This window comes from Belonocnema kinseyi, chromosome 1, assembly GCF_010883055.1.
Source record: "Belonocnema kinseyi isolate 2016_QV_RU_SX_M_011 chromosome 1, B_treatae_v1, whole genome shotgun sequence".
Taxonomy (NCBI): domain Eukaryota; kingdom Metazoa; phylum Arthropoda; class Insecta; order Hymenoptera; family Cynipidae; genus Belonocnema; species Belonocnema kinseyi.
In genome coordinates, this window is record NC_046657.1 from 26854862 (window position 1) to 26873122 (window position 18261).

At 23.7% G+C, this 18261-nt stretch overlaps 1 protein-coding gene across 1 annotated transcript in view; it reads right to left on the reverse strand.

The window, feature by feature from the left end:
- The window catches only part of LOC117175747 (ATPase family AAA domain-containing protein 2-like), a 169431-nt gene that overhangs the window by 74576 nt on the left and 76594 nt on the right, over nucleotides 1-18261 (reverse strand). Inside the window, exons 12-13 of the mRNA XM_033365521.1 lie at nucleotides 7408-7817; nucleotides 1647-1928 (exon numbers count right to left, since the gene is read on the reverse strand). Coding sequence (XP_033221412.1) covers nucleotides 1647-1928; nucleotides 7408-7817 — 692 coding nt within the window. The remainder of the gene's footprint in view (nucleotides 1-1646; nucleotides 1929-7407; nucleotides 7818-18261) is intronic.

The window sequence follows — 18261 nt, forward strand, 5'->3', positions numbered from 1 at the left end:
AAAAAGTTGATTTTTCAACTAAGAGGATTAATTAAAAAAATACAATAATTTTCAACCAAATAGTTGAATTCTTCAATAAAAAAAGAAAAAGTTTCAACTAAAAAATGGAATAAATAAATTTTCAGTTAAAAAAAATTAATTTTTAATAAAAAACGAAACGATATTTCAGTTGAAAAGTTCAATTTTTAACCAGAGATGAATATTAAAAAAAAAAATTATTTTTAACAAAATAGTTCAATCTTCAACCAAGCAGTTGATTTTTTGAACAAAAAGTTTATTTCTGAACTAAGAAGATTACATTTTTACAAAAAAGAATAAAAAAGTTGATTTTTTGATTAAAAAGTTGATTTTTTAACAAAGAGGGTTAATAAAAAAAAAAATCATTTTCAACCAAATAGTTCAATCTTTAAGTAGAAAAGATAAATTTTAAAAGTTGAATTTTCAACTAAAAATATGAACTTTCAACTAAATAGTTTAATTTTTGAGTAAAAAAAGATAACGTTTCAACAAAAAAATAGAATAATTAAATTTTTCATAAAAAATGAAACGATATTTCAGCTAAAAAGGAGTTGAATTTTTGATCAAAAAGTTGAATTATTAAGTAAAAAAAAACTTGCAAGCAAACAATTGAACATTTGAGTAAAAAATATAAATTTTTAACTAAAAATACAACAATTAAATTTTCAGTTGAAAAACATAATTTTTTAATAAAAAACGAAACATTTCATTAAAAGTATTTGAATTTTCAACTAAAAAATATAAATTTTCAACCAAAAATAATACGAATTTTTATTGAAACCAGATGATTTTTTTAACAAACAGTTAAATTTTAATTGAAAAATATAAATTTTCAACAAAAATAAAACGAATTTTTATTAAAATAATTCAATTTTTAACCAAATATTTGAAGTTTTAAGTCAAAATTATACATTTTCAACCAAAAATAATACGATTTTTTATCAAAACAGTTCAATTTTTAAACAATTATCAGATTTTTTAAAAGAAAAAAGATTAATTCCGAACCAAAAATATAATAGTAGACTACAATTTTTGTCTCGTTAAAAATGTCAATTTTCAACGCAGAAGCTTATCTGACGTTCTACGCATGCGCGAAAGTATACCTGACGTCCTGACCATGCACAGAAGCTAAGTGACATTCTACGCATGCGCAGAATTATTTATGAGGTTCTACACATGCGCAAAGGGTTACCTGACGCTCGAATGATGCGCAGAAACTTACCTGTCGTTATGGACATGCGCAAAAGGATACTTGAAGTTCTACACATGCGCAAAAGAGTTCTTGATGTTATTCATATGCGCAAAAGTATGCGCAGAAGGATATCCGGCATTTTACACATGCGCAAAATGTCAATTTGCATTATAAACGTGCGCAGTAGCTTCCCTACTATTATACACATGCGCAATGGAATGTAATAGATTCTAAAGATAGAAGAGACTCACCTTTGGCAGTGACTTTCTATCATAGAGTCGGTTGTACCTCCCGACACACCTACTGAGTTGTACATAAATATCGCAGAGCACCTCCACCGGAAAGTCTTTTGTTATTTTCACCGTGTGCTGCAGGGCATTCTCGAGTTCGACTCGGTCAATTAGAACCGCCTCGTTCGTCTCGACATTGGTCATACTGGAATCGCTGTCAATCGCAAAAGACAAATCATCCACACTCTCCCGCCTTGATGATGACACGGAACTTCCATTTTCGGGTGCCTTCTCCTCTACGGGAACTGGATCCGCACTTACGCTCAATGATTTATTTGGACTCGTCTCCATATGACTTGTTTGCGCGTCCTTGAAAGTTTCATTTTGTGATTCCGCCTCGGAATCCGTGTTCTCGTAGATATTCACGTGTCCGTTAAGTACACTGTGCGCTTCTGTTTCGAAATTTTGAAACTTTTCGAGATCGACGCCTTACGAGAAAAAATACATCAGTTCAAAAACTAGGTCAGAATCAAAAAGGATTATTTTATTTTTTTAATCGAAACAGATGAAGTTTCAATGAAAGAGTTGAGTTTACAAACTAAAAAGTCGAATATTTTTAGACAATCGTTGACTTTTAAACTTGAAAAATATGATATTTCAACCAAGAAACATACATTTTCATCCGAGAACTTTTCTGCTAAAAAATACAAGGTTTCAGTCGAGAGCGACGATTTTTCTATACAAAAAGACGAATTTTCAATCAAACAGTTGAATTTTTGAAAACAAACATGATTTTGTAACAAAATCGTTGATTTTTCAACCAAAATAGTTTCATTTTTAACTATTCTAATGAATCTTCAGTTGATGAATTTTCAACTAAAAAAGATTAATTCACAGCGAAAAATTTGACTTTTACCCCAAAAAATGTTTAAATTTAAAGAAGTCGAATTTATATAAAACATACCTAACGAACAAGTTGAATCCTTGACCACACACTATTAATTTTTAACGAAACAGTTGCACTTTTAACCAACAAAGATCAAATATCTATCAAAAGAGTTGAATTTTAAAAACAAAAATGTGAATCATATACAAAACAGCTGAAGTTTCAACGGAAAATATAAATGCCTAATCTACGAAAATAATCCATTTTCCAACCAAATAGTTGAATTATAAACTGAAAATGGTGCATTTAAAAGTCAAATTTGCCGGTTCAAAAAATTATTGAAAAAAAAATTAACAAAATAGTTACATTTCAGCTGAAAAAATATTTTTATATTACACAATAATGTAGAATTTATACAAAAATGCGAATTTTCAACGAAGAAGGAAAATGATTAAACAAACAAGATTAATTTTTAACCAAACTGCACTTTTAATAAAAACAGGTCAAATTTCTAGCAAAAGAGTTGACTTTTCAATCAATATTGATTCTTTTAGTTAACAGACAAAAAAAAGTACAGCAATCTGCAGAATATTCAAATCTAAAAGGCGAATTATCTATAAAAAAATTAAATTTTCTACTTGAAAATATGATTTTTTAACTCAACAACTTAATTCTCAAATACATAATTAAATTATCTACAAAAATATTCGAATTTTCAATTTAAAAAGACGAATTATCAACAAAACAGTTGAATTTTCTACCTAAATAATCGATTTTTCAATCCAAAATTTTCAAATGAAAATTTAATTTAATTTTTGTTAATTTAAAATCATACTATTTGTTACAGATTCAAATATTTTGTTGACTTTTTTTACGCTTCAAAATGAATTTTTTTACTGAAAATTTAACTATCCCATTTTTTGTTTAAAATTGATCGTTTTTAGTTGAAAAAACAACTATTAAATTTTTAAACTAGAATTCATCTTTTTTAATGAAAATTCAAGTACTTCTTTGAAATGTATGTTCAAAAGTCTACCATTGGTAGAAAATTAATTTTTTCAGCTGAAAATTTAATTACTCTATTTTTAATTAAAAATTCGTGCATTTTGTTGATAATTCGTTTTTTTTTGTAATAAAATTATTGAAAAATAAGCTACTTCGTTGAAAGTTGAACAGTAATTTGTAAAAACTACATTTTGTTTTTGTTTGAAGATTTATTATTTTAATTTAAAATTAAACATTTGGTCGCACATTTGACTTTTTTTTAGGAATGTTCATCTTTTTAGATTGAAAATTCAATTGTTTTGTTAAAAAATCATCCTTATTGGTTGAAAATACTTTTTTTGTTTGAAAATTAAACTACTGTGTTAGAAAATGTAAATTATTTATTTGAAAATTTGAATATTTTCTTGAAAAAATGTTGGTTTTTAAAAATAAATATTTGATCTTAAAATGTAGTTATTCCAATTTTTCGGCTATTTGGCAAAAAAATTCAAATAAAAATTAATCTATCTGAATAAATTCATCTTTTTTTAAATTGAAAATTCAACTATTTTATTACCAAATTTGTCCCTTTGGATTAGAAATTCAAGAATTCGGTAGAAAATTGAACGACTTTGGTCATTTGTTAAACTATTTATTTGAAAATTTAAATACTTTGTTGAATTTTCTTTTCTTTGTTAAAAAATAATTTTGTATCTGAAAATGATATTAATTGATATTAATCGTCTTTTTGACTTGAAAATACAACAATTTGGTAGAAAATTAAACGATTTATTTGAAAATTTAAAGATTTTGTTTAAATTTTGTTTGTTAAAAATTAATTTTTTATCTGAAAATGTGGTTATTCCAATTTCGGTTGAAAGTTTTTAATTTATAATTGGAAAATTAAACTATTTGGTAGAAAATTTCTGTAATTGGTAGAAAATCAATCTTCTTGGTTAAAAATTTATGTTTACAGTTTAAAAATTCAGCTATTTGGTATAAAAAATCAAATATTTTGTTAAAACTTCAATTATTTTGTTAAAAATTCATCTATTTTATTAAAGTCATCCTTTTTTCATCGACAATTCAACTCTTATGTTGAAAATTCGTTCCTTTGAATTGAAAATTCAACAATTTTGTAAAAAATTAAACTACTTTGGTTGAAAATGTAAATGATTTATTTGGAAATTTAACTATTTTATTGAAAGAGTGCTTTGATTTGTTGTTAAAAATAAATTTTTTTAAACTCAATTTTAGTTGAAAATTCCTCCAACTGGTAGAAAATTAATCTTCCCGGTTGAAAATGTATTTTTATAATTTAAAAATGTAGGTGAATAATATAAATTTTTTAAAATCTTTTGTTGAAATTTTAATTATTATGTTAAAGTTGAAAAATCGACTGTTCTTATTGAAAATACAACTATCTTTTTAAATAAAATTATTGAAAAATCAGCTACTTCGTTTAGAGATAAAAACAGTATTATTATTTTATTCGAAAATTCAACTTTTTGGTCGCAAATTTAACTTTCTTGTCATATTTACGAGTTGAAAATTCAACTGATTTGTAGAAAAAATTTCTTTTTGCTTGACAAATCAACAATTGTTTAGAAAACTAAATTATTTTGTTAAAAAATCATCCTTGTTGGTTGAAAATTAATTTTTGTTTGTTTAAAATTAAACTATTGTGGTAAAAAATGTAAATTATTTATTTGAAAATTTTAATGCTTTCTTGAAAAAAGGTTTGTTCTTCTTACTTAAAAATTGGTAGAAATTTAATCTTCTGGGTTTAAAATTCAACAATTAGGAAGAAAATTAAACTATTTATTTGAAAATTTAACTATTTTAGTAAAGTCATATTTTTGGTGAAAAATTCAACTGTTTTTTTTTTAATTTGTCCTTTAGGATTGAAAATTCAACAATCTGGTAGAAAATTAAACTGCTTTGGTCAAAAATTAAACTATCTATTGAACAATTTTAATATTTTCTCAAAAAAATATTTCTTTTTTTTCCCCTAAAAATTAATTTTTTTCAACTGAAAATATTTTTATTCCAATTTTGGTTGAAAATTTTTCTTTTACAACATGAAAATTGAAGTATTTGGTGAAAAATTTAAATATTTTTGTTCTTTTTTTTTGTTAAAAATTAATTAATTCGTCTTTTTGCTTGAAAATTCAGTGATTTGTTAGAAAATTAAACTATTTACTTGAAAATTTAAATATTTTGTTGAAAACGTACTTTTGTCATTAATTTTTTTATCTGAAAATATAGTTATTCTAATTTTGGTTGAAAATCTTTCCTTTTCAAGTTGAAAATTTAAGTATTTAATAAAAAACTCCTCTAAATGGTAGAAAATTAATATTTTTAGTTAAAAAATTTAGTCATTTTGTATAAAAAATTGAAATATTTTGTTAAAAGTTCAATCAATATTAAATAATCATTATATTATTATATACTTATTATATGACTATTATATAATTATTATATTTAATTTTTTTTTTTAATTAACCCCAAAACTAAATTCAGTTATTTTGTTAAAAATTCAAGAATTTTATTAAAGCCATCTTTTTTGGTAGAAAGTTAAATTATGTATTTGAGCAATTTAATATTATCTTGAAAAAATGTTTCTTTTTTTATTGAATTTGCTCTTATTGAAAATACAACTGTCCTTTTTTTAAAAAATCGTCTTTTTCGCTTGAAAATTCGCCATTTTGACTTAAAAATGCAACAACTTGCTAGAAAATTAAACAACTTTAGTCAAAAAGTAAACTATTTATTTTAAAATTGAGGTATTTTGTTGACATTTTTTTCTGTTAAAAATTAATTTTTTATCTTAAAATGGAGTAATTCTAATTTTGATTGATAATTTTTCCTTTATAATTTGAAAATTGAACTACTTATTGTAACATTTCCTCCAACTGGTAGAAATATAATCTTCTTGGTTGAAAATTTATTTTTATAGATCAAAAACTGAGCTATTTGGTCAAAACAAATTTAATATTTGTTTGAAAGTTTAATTATTTTGTTAAACATTCAACTGTTTCGTTGAACATTCGTCTTTTTTATTTTAAATATTTTATTCAAATTTTGTTTGTTAAAAATTAATTTTTTTATCTGAAAATGTAGTTATTCCAATTTCGGTTGAAAGTTTTTAATTTATAATTTGAAAATTAAACTATTTGGTAGCCAATTTCTGTAATTGGTAGAAAATCAATCTTTCTGGTTGAAAATTTATTTTTGGTATAAAAATTGTAAATCTTTTGTTGAAATGTTAATTATTTAGTTAAAAAATCAATTATTTTATTAAAGTCATATTTTTTTTCGTCCATAATTCGTCCTTTCAGTTAGAAAATTCCTTTATGGTAGAAAAGTAATCTCTCTGGGTGTTTGGTACCCAAGGGTTTTCAAACGTGTGCTGTGCCGACGGTATTGGATAGTTTTTTACAAGAAAATCAATTAATGATGTTTAGTCTATCTAGTTTAAGGAGAAAAAGGTTTCATAACAGTTTTTGAAATTTAAAGTAGATCAAAAAAATCCTTTCTCAAAAAAATTCTCCAAAATTCATAACTTTTTAAGTTTTTGATATTTTTACTTAAAATTTGACTCGAATACTTTCGAGATACGGCACTTCAAAAATAAAATTATTCTTATAGTGTTCGTTCCAATGAAGATATTTATTCTAAAAATAAAATCTTCAATTCAATGAAAAATGAAACACCGTAGTTTGCGTGATTAAACAATTTTATTGCTCTTAAACTGCGTATAAAAATGATAAAAATTAAAATTATGTGAAAATGACATAGAAAAATAGATTTTCATGTCACTTGTTAATCTGGCGCCATATGTTCCATTTTCTTGAATTTTGTACGTTTTGTTAAAGCGCAAATAAGTCGCTGGGTCTATTACACCCAGTATGCCCTCTAAGGGTTAAAAATTCATCTCTCGTGGCTTAAAATGATCTTTTATCCCGAAAAATGACCTTTCACGTCGAAAAATCAACTGCTCTTATTGAAAATACAACTCTGCTTTAAAAAAATCGTCTTTTTCGCTTGAAAATTCGCCATTTTGGCTTGAACATGCAAATAAAAAAGATTCTTACTTGGTGGAGGTTGGCCATTGACAGTTTTGGGCGTGTTCGCATCGCCTATACTATCCTCAAAGGAAATCTTCTTCTTCTTGGTCACCTTCCTGACATATCCCCTCGCCCAGGCCGGTATTCGCCTCTTCCTCGAGCTCGGGAACCGTCTCCCGTTAACCGCTAGAGCGCCCGTCGACTGCGACGTCTTCTTCTCGCTCTTCTCGTTCGCCGGCGTCGAATCCGCCTTCGAGCCCTTATCGACCTTCTCGACATTCGCCCGACTGTTGTGACTGGTCGTCGTGACTTGTCTGTTTTTCGAGATCTCGCGACACTTGTCCTCGAAATCCGAGTCGAGTTCGGCCTTTATCAGGGCGTAGGCATTGTCGCGGAGAGAGCAAGCTCGGTGTCTTATCAGCTTGTCGGCCGGGTCTCTGCGAATAGAGAAACGAGGCACGTCGTGTCATTTACTTCGCAGCAGGGCCAATAAAAAACGACGTCGAGAAGCAAAAGTGAAACTAATGAAAGTGGCTTTCAATTTTCGAGATTATACAATTTTTGCACCAGTGATTCGCGCAGCTCGACCAGTTTAAACCTTTCAACAAGTCGAATAATTTCCAGGTTTAACCGTTTACAGGGTGGCCGTTTCAATCCAAGAAAAAATAAAATTCCCGGTTTTTGTAAACATTTTTCGCGGTCGATGAAATTGAAGGAAAAAAAAACGAACACTAACGCTGAAAAATTATAGTAATAAAAACTGAATAAAAACTGAGCTTTACTAGTCTCTTGAAATCGTTGAAATATTTGGAAATTTCAGTAAAATCTTTGAAATCTCCTTAAATCTCTGGAAATATTTTTAAAACAATCAGAAAAATAAACCTTTAAAATTTTACAAATCTTTTGAAATTTATGTGAATTCTTCAATAATTCCTCGACATCATTTTAAATCTTATAAAACCTTTGAAATCTTTCCAAATATCTGGAATATTTTTAAATATTTACAAATCCCTTGAAATCTTCGGAATCATTTGAAATTGAAATGGATTCTTTGGAATCTCTAGAATTCTTCAACAATTTCTCGAAATCAATTTAAGTTTAATAAAATCTTTGAAATATTCGGAATCTTTTTCAATCTACAGAAATTCTTAGAAATGATTCCAAATATTTTTTAATTTCTGCAAAATCTTTCAAATCTTTTTAAGATCTTTAAAACCTCCTTAAATCGCTGGAATTATTTTAAAATCTATAGAAACCCCTCGAAATTATCAAAATATTTTGAAATTAATGCGAATTCTTATCAAATCTTTGAAATCTCTTCAAATCTCTGAAAATATTTTTAATTTACAGATATCAAATCCCTTGAAATTTTCGGATTCTTTAGAAATCTATCAAAATTCCTAGAAAAGTTTCCAGATATTTTGAAATTTCTGTAAAATCTGTTGAAATTCTTTGAAATCTTCTTAAATCTCTGGAAATATTTTTAAATCTATCAAAATCCCGCGAAATTATTAAAATATTTGGAAATTAATGCGAATTCTCATAAAATCTTTCAGATCTCTTCAAATATATGGAAATATTTTTTAATCTACAAAAAGCCCATGGAAATCTTCCAAATATTTTGAAATTTAAATAAATTTTTTTTAATCTCTAGAATTCTTTAAGAAATCCTCGAAATCATATAAAATCTTTGAAATCCTTCAAAATCTCTGGAACATTTTTTAATCTTTACAAATCCTTTGAAATATTCGGAATCTTTTGAAATCTATAGAAATTTCTAAAAAAGTTTTCAAAATTTTTGTAAATTTCTGTAAAATTTTTTTAAATTCTTTGAAATCTCCTTAAATATCTGGAATTATTTTTAAATCTATAAAAATCCGTTGCAATTTTGAAAATATTTTGAAAGTGATAAAAAATAAACAAATTAAAGAATCCAAAGCGGAACTCTTTACTTTTTAACTTTTAAAATTGAAGTTTAAAAGTTATTTAATTCAAAAATGTATTCTAATGCTCAATAATTTAGACTTATAAAATATAATATAATAAATAAATATAATATAGAATATAATAAATATAATAAATCTTCGAAATCTTTGATGTTTCATAAATAGTTTAAAATCTTATAAAACTCTTTGAGAATCCCTCGAAATCATTTTTAATTTCTTGAAACCTTATAAAAATTTTAGAATTCTTTGAAATCTCGTTACATCTTTGGAAATATTTTTAAATCTATAAAAATCCCTTAAAATTTTCAAAATATTTTGAAATTTATGCGAATTCTTATGAAATCCCTTCAAATCTCTGAAAATATTTTTTAATCTACAAAAAAAACCCATTGAAATCTTGAAAACATTTTAAAACTTCTGTAAAATCTTTTGAAATTCTTTTGAAAATCTTCTTAAATCTCTGGAATAATTTTTAAATCTATAAAAATCCTTTGAAATTTTCAAAATATTTTGAAATTTATGCGAATTCCTTTAAAATCTTTGAGATCTCTTCAAATCTCTAGAATTATTTTTTTAATCTACAGAAATCCATTGGAATCTTCCAAATCTTTTGAAATTTAAGTGAATTCTTTGAAATCTTTAGAATTCTTCAAGAATTTCTCGAAATCATTTAAAATCTCATAAAATCTTTAAAATCTTTTCAAATCTCTGGAAATCTTTTAAAATCTATAAGAAATTCTTTAAAATCTTTTTAATTTTTTGAAATTTAAGTAAAGGCTTGAAATATTTACAAAAAGGTTTTGACATCTCCAGATTTTTTACATCGCTAGAAATAATTTAAAATCACTTAAAATCTAATAAAATCATTGCAAATCTCATAAAAATTTTTATAATCCTTCGAAATCTCTGGAATATTTTTAAATCTTTACAAATCCCTTGATATCCTCGGAATCTTTTTCATTCTGTAGAAATTCCTAGAAAACTTTCAAAATATTTTTAAATTTCTGTGAAATCTTTTGAAATTCTTTGAAATCTCCTTAAATCTCTGGAATTATTTTTAAATCTATAAAAATCTCTTGAAATTTTCAATATATTTTGAAATATTCGAAATCTTTTGAAATCTATATAAATTCCTAGAAAAGTTTTCAAAATTTTTGGAAATTTCTGTAAAATCTTTCAAATCTTTTGAAATTCTTTGAAATCTCCTTAAATGTCTGGAATTATTTTAAAATATACGAAAGTCATTTGAAATTTTGAAAATATTTTGAAATTTATGCAAATTTTTATAAAATCTTCAAGATTTCTTCAATTATACTATGAAAAATCATTCAAAATCTCATAAAATCTTTGAAATCTCTTCATATCTCCGGAAATCTTTTAAAATCCACAAGAAATTCTTTAAAATCTTTGAAAATTTTTGAAATTTATGCAAAGTTTTGAAACGTCTTAACAAAAGGTTTTGCCATCTCTAGAAATTTTTTTTTAAATCTCTAGAAATCATTTGAAATCACTTAAAATCTGATCAATCTTCGAAATCTTTTGTGAAATCTTTTAAATCTCTTGAACAATGAAGCTGAAAAAATTCCATTTCAAGTGATAAAAAATAAACAAATTAAAGCATCCAAAGCGGAACTCTTTAATTTTGAACTTTTAAAATTGAAGTTTAAAAGTTATTTAATTCAAAAATGTATTCTAATGCTCAATAATTTAGACTTATAAAATATAATATAATAAATAAATATAATATAGAATATAATAAATATAATAAATCTTTGAAATTTTTGATGTCTCATAAATAGATTGAAATCTTATCAAATTCTTTAAGTCACTCTCGAAATAATTTTCAATTTTTTGAAATCTTGTAAAAATTTTGAAATTCTTTGAAATCTCATCAAATATTTTTAAATCTATAGAAATTCCCAGAAATGGTTTCAAATATTTGTAAAACTTCAGTAAAATCTTTTAAAATTCTTGGAAATCTCTTTAAATATACCTTGAAATTTTCAAAATATTTTGAAATTTATGCGAATTCTTATAAAATCTTTTAGATATCTTCATATCTCTGAAAATATTTATTAATATAAAGAAATCCACTGAAATCCTCAAAATATTTGTAGATTTATGTGAATTCTTTGAAATCTCTAGAATTCTGCAAGAAATCCTCGAAATCAGTCAAAATACAATAAAATCTTTGAACTCCTTTGAAATCTCTGGAATATTTTTTTTAAATATTTACAAATCCCTTGAAATCTTCGGGATCTTTTGAAATCTGTAGACATTCCTAGACAAGTTTCCAAACATTTTGAAATTTCTGTAAAATCTTTTGAAATTCTTTGAAGCATCCTTAAATCGCTGGAATTATTTTAAAATCTATCAAAATTCATTGAAATCTTCCAAATATTTTGAAATTTATGTGAATTCTTCGAAATATCTAGGATTCTTTAAAAATTCCCCGAAATCATTTAAAATCTTTCCAAATCTCTGGAAATCTTTTTAAATTTATAAGAAATTATATAATTTAATATATTATATTATATAAAATTTTTGCAAATCTTTCAAATCTTGAAATTTATGTGAAAGCTTTGGAATATCTTAAAAAATGTTTTTTCATCTCTAAATTTTTTTTTAATTTCTAGAAATCATTTGAAATCACTTGAAATCCTATAAAACATTTGAAATACTTTAAAATCTTTAACATTTTTTTTAAATCTATAGCAATCCCTTGGAATCTTCGAAATCTTTTGAAAGTTATGTGAAATCTTTTCAAATTTTATAAGATCTTTGAAATCCTTTAAAATCCCTTAAAATATTTTAAAATCTCTAGAATTCTTCAAGAATTCTTTGAAATAATTTGAAATGTTATAAAATATTTCACGGTCAACTAAATTGAATAAACTAACAATAAAGCTAAAAAAATTCTAGTTAAAGTAATAAAAAATAATCAACAAATTAAAGCATTCAAAGTGGAACTCTTGAATTTTAAACTTTTAAATCTGAAGTTTGAAAGTTTTTTAATTAAAAAATGTTCTATTTAAATGCTCAATAATTACTCTTGAATTTTAAACTTTTAAAATTTAAGTTTAAAAGTTGTTTAATTCAATGTTAGGAACATTAAAAATTGAACAGTTATATTTTTTTATAAACTGAAAATACTTCTTAAATTCAAAGTTAAACTATTTTTATTTTAAACAGTTTTAAAATCCTTAAAATACTTTGAAACTTTATTTCAAAATCTTAAAACATCTACATGTTATTTAACATTTTTTATTATTTTTGAAATTTTTTCAGAACTTCTAATAATCTTTTAAAAATATACGAATTTTTCCTAACTTTTGTTTTGTTCCTGCCAAATTAAAGAAATTTCCTGAAAATCTTCTACATTAATTTTTGATAATTTTGTAGACCTTTCTATATCTTTTTAAAAATTCTCTTAAATTTAATTTTTTTAAATCAAAAATCATTTTTAAAAAATTTTCCAAAAATATAAATTCAAGTTATTATTTTTAATGCTCTAAATTGAAATATTAATAAATGCGTCTCAAAAATTAAAAATTTTTATAAACTAAACACTTCTTAAATTAAAAGTTATTTTAATTTTAAATAGTTTTAAAATCCTTAAATTGGTTCAAAATCTTGAAACATTTACATGTTGTTTCACTTAAAAAAAAAATTTTTTAATTGTCTCAGAACTTCTAAACATCTTTTGAAAAATTATTCAAATTTTTCCTAAACATTTTTTTTAAATCCTGTCAAATAAAACAAATTTTCGAAATTTATGTGAAATTTTTTTAACTGTTTTGACATATAACTAGATTTTTTTAATCCCTCCAAATCCTTCAAAATCTAATAAAATCTTTGAAATCCTTCGAAATTTCCTTTCAAAATTAGTTTTTTTTTTATTTAAAAATTTATCTCTTTGCTTGAGAATTCAACTATATTGATGTAAACTTGTTTTTTGGGATTTAAATTAATTATTTTAACTAAAAATTTAACTGTTCTATTTATCGATGAAAATCGATCTTTCTTAGTTGAAAATTCTACTATTTGATCAAAAATTTATTAATTTTTTTTAAAAATTCGTTTTTATTGAAATTTAAAATTCAACTGCTTTTATAGAAATGTAAACTTTTTTGATTAAAATTGTAAAGTTAAATGTTGAAAATGAATCTTTATTGGCTTATTTGAAAGTTGAACTACATTTTTAAAACTGCATTATTTTGGTTAAAACTTCATCGATTTAGATATAAATTCATCTTTTTGGTTGAAAATTTAACAACTACGCTGATAATTAATTTTTTTTCACACTTAATTTTTTAAACTGAAATTTAACCATTCGAATTTTGGTTGAAAATTAAACTATTTGGTAGGAAATTCATTTATTTTTTTGAAAATTAATCGGTTTTGTTACAAATGTAATCTTCTTGGATCAACATTTTTTTTTTTAATTTTAAATTAATTTCTATTTTCTCAATAAAATATTTTCTATTACAATATTCACTAAAAATTAATATTTTTTTGGTTAAAAATCAAACTACTTGGTTGATGCTTGAATTATTATTAAATTTACGTCATTATTTATAATTATTGTCCCATTTCTTTCAACTTTAAAAAAATCGAACTTTCTCTTTTTCAACGACTTGTAATTTTTAATCCTTTAAGTCAAATATTAAGTAAAATCAAATTTATTGTAAATTGATATTATATCAAGTTACATGAATCTTGTGATGTTTCAAGTGACTGGATAAAACATTTGTTATCAAAAAATGTAAAATTCTCGGTAAAAACTTAAAAATTCACTCTCATTTCCGAGATTTTGGCAAGTCATTTTCGGGTTTTCCCAACTTCGCGGTAGAGTAGCCACCCTGTAATTCCAAAAAGAGCGACTTAAAAAAAAAATAGAAAAAAATGAAATAAAAATGAAATAAAAAGGTAAAAATAGGGATTGAAAACCACTGAATCTACGACGCAACAACAGCAATGGATAAACAGGAAAGACTGAACTACCTCTTCAATATTCCGAGGGAGGGCCTATCGCGCAAGCTGACATGAAAACACACAACATGAATGTCAGTATGAAACGACCGAATAAATGATTTGCGCAAATAATTCATCGACACGGAGTGTTCAATCCAAATATCGTCACGCTCCCGACAAAATACAAATCCCATCTACAATCATTCAATCATTCATTCAGTCATTCACAAGGAGTTGATCACTCTTGAAATCTTGGGAAATCTATTAAAATCCATTGAAATCCCTTGAAATCTTAAAAACCTATTAAAAAACTTTGAAATCACTTTAAATGTTTTGACATTCAAATATTTTCTAAAAAAATAAAAATATAAAAAATGCGATAAAATATTTAAAATCTTCCGAAATATCTGAAATCCATTAAAATCCATTGAAATCCCTTAAAATCTTAAAAAGTTATTTAAAAACATTGAAATCACTTCCAATATTTTGACATCCAAGTATTTTCTAAAAAATAAAAATCTAGAAAATGTTATAAAATATTTGAAATGTTTCGAAATCTCTGAAATCCATTAAAATCTATTGAAATCCCTTAAAATCTTAAAAACTGACTTAAAAATTTTAAAACCACATTAAATGTTTTGACATCCAAATATTTTCTAAAAAATAAATATGTTATAAAATATTTGAAACCTTTCGAAATCTCTGAAATCCATTGAAATCCCTTAAAATCTTAAAAAGTTATTTAAAAACATTGAAATCACTTCCAATATTTTGACATCCAAGTATTTTCTAAAAAATAAAAATCTAGAAAATGTTATAAAATATTTGAAATGTTTCGAAATCTCTGAAATCCATTAAAATCTATTGAAATCCCTTAAAATCTTAAAAACTGATTTAAAAATTTTAAAACCACTTTAAATGTTTTGACATCCAAATATTTTCTAAAAAATAAATATATTATAAAATATTTGAAACCTTTCGAAATCTCTGAAATCCATTGAAATCCCTTAAAATCTTAAAAAATTATTTAAAAACTTTGAAATCACTTCCAATATTTTGACATCCAAGTATTTTCTAAAAAATAAAAATCTAAAAAATGTTATAAAATATTTGAAATGTTTCGAAATCTCTGAAATCCATTAAAATCCATTGAAATCCCCTAAAATCTTAAAAATGTATTAAAAAATTTGAAATCACTTTAAATGTTTTGATATCCAAGTATTTTCCAAAAAATAAAAATCTTATAAAATATTTGAAATCTTTCGAAACCTCTGAAATCCATTGAAATCCCTTAAAATCTTAAAAAAATTATTTAAAAACTTTGAAATCACTTCAAATATTTTGACATCCAAGTATTTTCTAAAAAATAAAAATCTAAAAAATGTTATAAAATATTTGAAATGTTTCGAAATCTCTGAAATCCATTAAAATCCCCTAAAATCTTAAAAATGTATTAAAAAATTTGTAATCACTTTAAATGTTTTGATATCCAAGTATTTTCCAAAAAATAAAAATTTTATAAAATATTTGAAATCTTTCGAAATGTCTGAAATCCATTAAAATCCCCTAAAATCTTAAGAATTTATTTTAAAACTTTGAAATCACTTTAAATGTTTTGACATCCAAATATTTTCCAAAAAATAAAAATGTTATAAAATATTTGAAATCTTTCGAAATCTCTGAAATCCATTGAAATCCCTTAAAATCTTAAAAAAATTATTTAAAAACTTTGAAATCACTTTAAATATTTTGACATCCAAGTATTTTATAAAAAATAAAAATCTAAAAAATGTTATAAAATATTTGAAATCTTTCGAAATCTCTGAAATCCATTGAAATCCCTTAAAATCTTTAAAAAATTATTTAAAAACTTTGAAATCACTTTAAATATTTTGACATCCAAGTATTTTCGAAAAAATAAAAATCTAAAAAATGTTATAAAATATTTGAAATCTTTCGAAATCTCTGAAATCCACTAAAATTCAATGAAATCCCTTAAAATCTTACACATTTATGAGACATCTTTTAAATCGCGTACATTATTTTGACATCTATAGAATTTTTTTAAATCTCTCGAAATCATTTAAAATCTCTTGAAATATTATAAAATCCTTTGAAATCTCTTCGAATCTCTCAAATATTTTTTAATCTATAGAGATTTTCGAAATTTGTTGAAATGTATGTGAAATATTTAAAATTTTTGAAGATGTTTTGAAATCTCTAGATCTCTTCGAGATTTATTCTCTTGAAATTTTTTAAAAGCCTAGAAATTCTTTTAAAATCCTTTGCAATCTCATCAAATTTCTTGAACTTTTTTAAATCTATAGAAATCGCTTCAAATCTTCAAGATATTTTTAAATTTATGTCAAATCTTTGAAATTTCTTCAAATGTTTTGACATCTCTAGTATTTTATAAAAATCCTTCCAAATCTCTCCAAATCTCTGAAATCTATTAAAATCTATTAAAATATATATAAATCCCTTACAATCTTCCAAATTTATTTGAATCCTTTGAAATCCCTTACAATTTTTTGACAACTCCAGATATTTTGTTTAATCCCTCGCTATTATTTCAAATTTTATAAAAAAAATTTAATCTATTGAATTCCTTTCAAATATCTGGAAATCTCTCTAAATCTATGGAAATCCCTTCAAATCTTCCAAAGTTATGTGAAATCATTTAAAATCTCTAGAATTTAAAAAAATCCCTCAAAGTCATTTAGACTTTTATAAAATCTTTGAATGTTTTAACATCTCCAGAATTAAAAAAAAAAATACCTCGAAAACATTAGGAATTTTATAAAATATTGAGAAACCTATGAAATCTTTTAAAATCTATAGAAATCCCTTGAATTATTCAAAATCTCTCAAAATCTCTACATTTCTTAAAGAATTCCTAGAAGTAATTTAAAAATAATTTTAAAACAATTTTAAAAATTTGAAAAATTTTCGATGGATTTATAAAGATTTTTTAAAATTCCAAAGATTTTAAAGGGTTTCATCAAATTTAAAATGTTTTTGAGGGACTTCAAAAAATCTAGAGATGTCAAATCTCCAGATCTCATCGAGATTTCCTCGAAATAATTTGAAATCTCATGAAATATTATAAAATCCTTGAAATCCTTTAAAATCCTTTGAAATCTCTCCAAATTTCTGGAAATCTTTCTAAACCTATAGAAATCCTTTTAAAACTTCAAAATTTATGAGAAATCTTTGATATATCTTATATTATTTTTGAATCTCTAGATTTTTAAAATCTTATAAATCTCCTAAAATCTCTGGAATATTTTTAAATATATAGAAATTTCTTGAAATCTTCCAAATTTTTAAGAAATCATCAAAATCTCTTAAAATCTTTAAACGTCTCTTTAAATACTTTGAAATATTTTTAAATCTAAAGAAATCGCTAGAAATACTCAAATATTTCAAAATATCTCAAATTCTTTAAAAATTCCTAGAAATCATTTAAAATTTCTTTAAATTTTCTAAAACCTTTCAAATGCTTTGAAATCTCTTTAAATTTCCGAAAAATTCAAAACAAATTAATGTGATTTCAAAGATTTCAGATAAACTTCAAAAATTCTTGGAGATTTCAAAAAATTTTGATATATTTCATATATCATTTGAAATTTTATAAAATATTTAAAATCCTTTGAAATCTCTCAAATCTATTCAAATCCATTGAAATCCCTTAAAATCTTACAAATTAATGAAAAACCTTTAAAATCCATTAAAATAGTTTTGACATTTCTAGAATTTTTAAAAAGATGTTATAAAATATTTGAAATCTTTCAAAAACTCTGAAATCCATTAAAATCTCCTAAAATCTTAAAAATTTATTTAAAAACTTTGAAATCAATTTAAATGTTTTGACATCCAAATATTTTCTAAAAAATATAAATGTTATAAATTATTTTAAATCTTTCGAAATCTCTGAAATCCATTAAAATCCATTGAAATC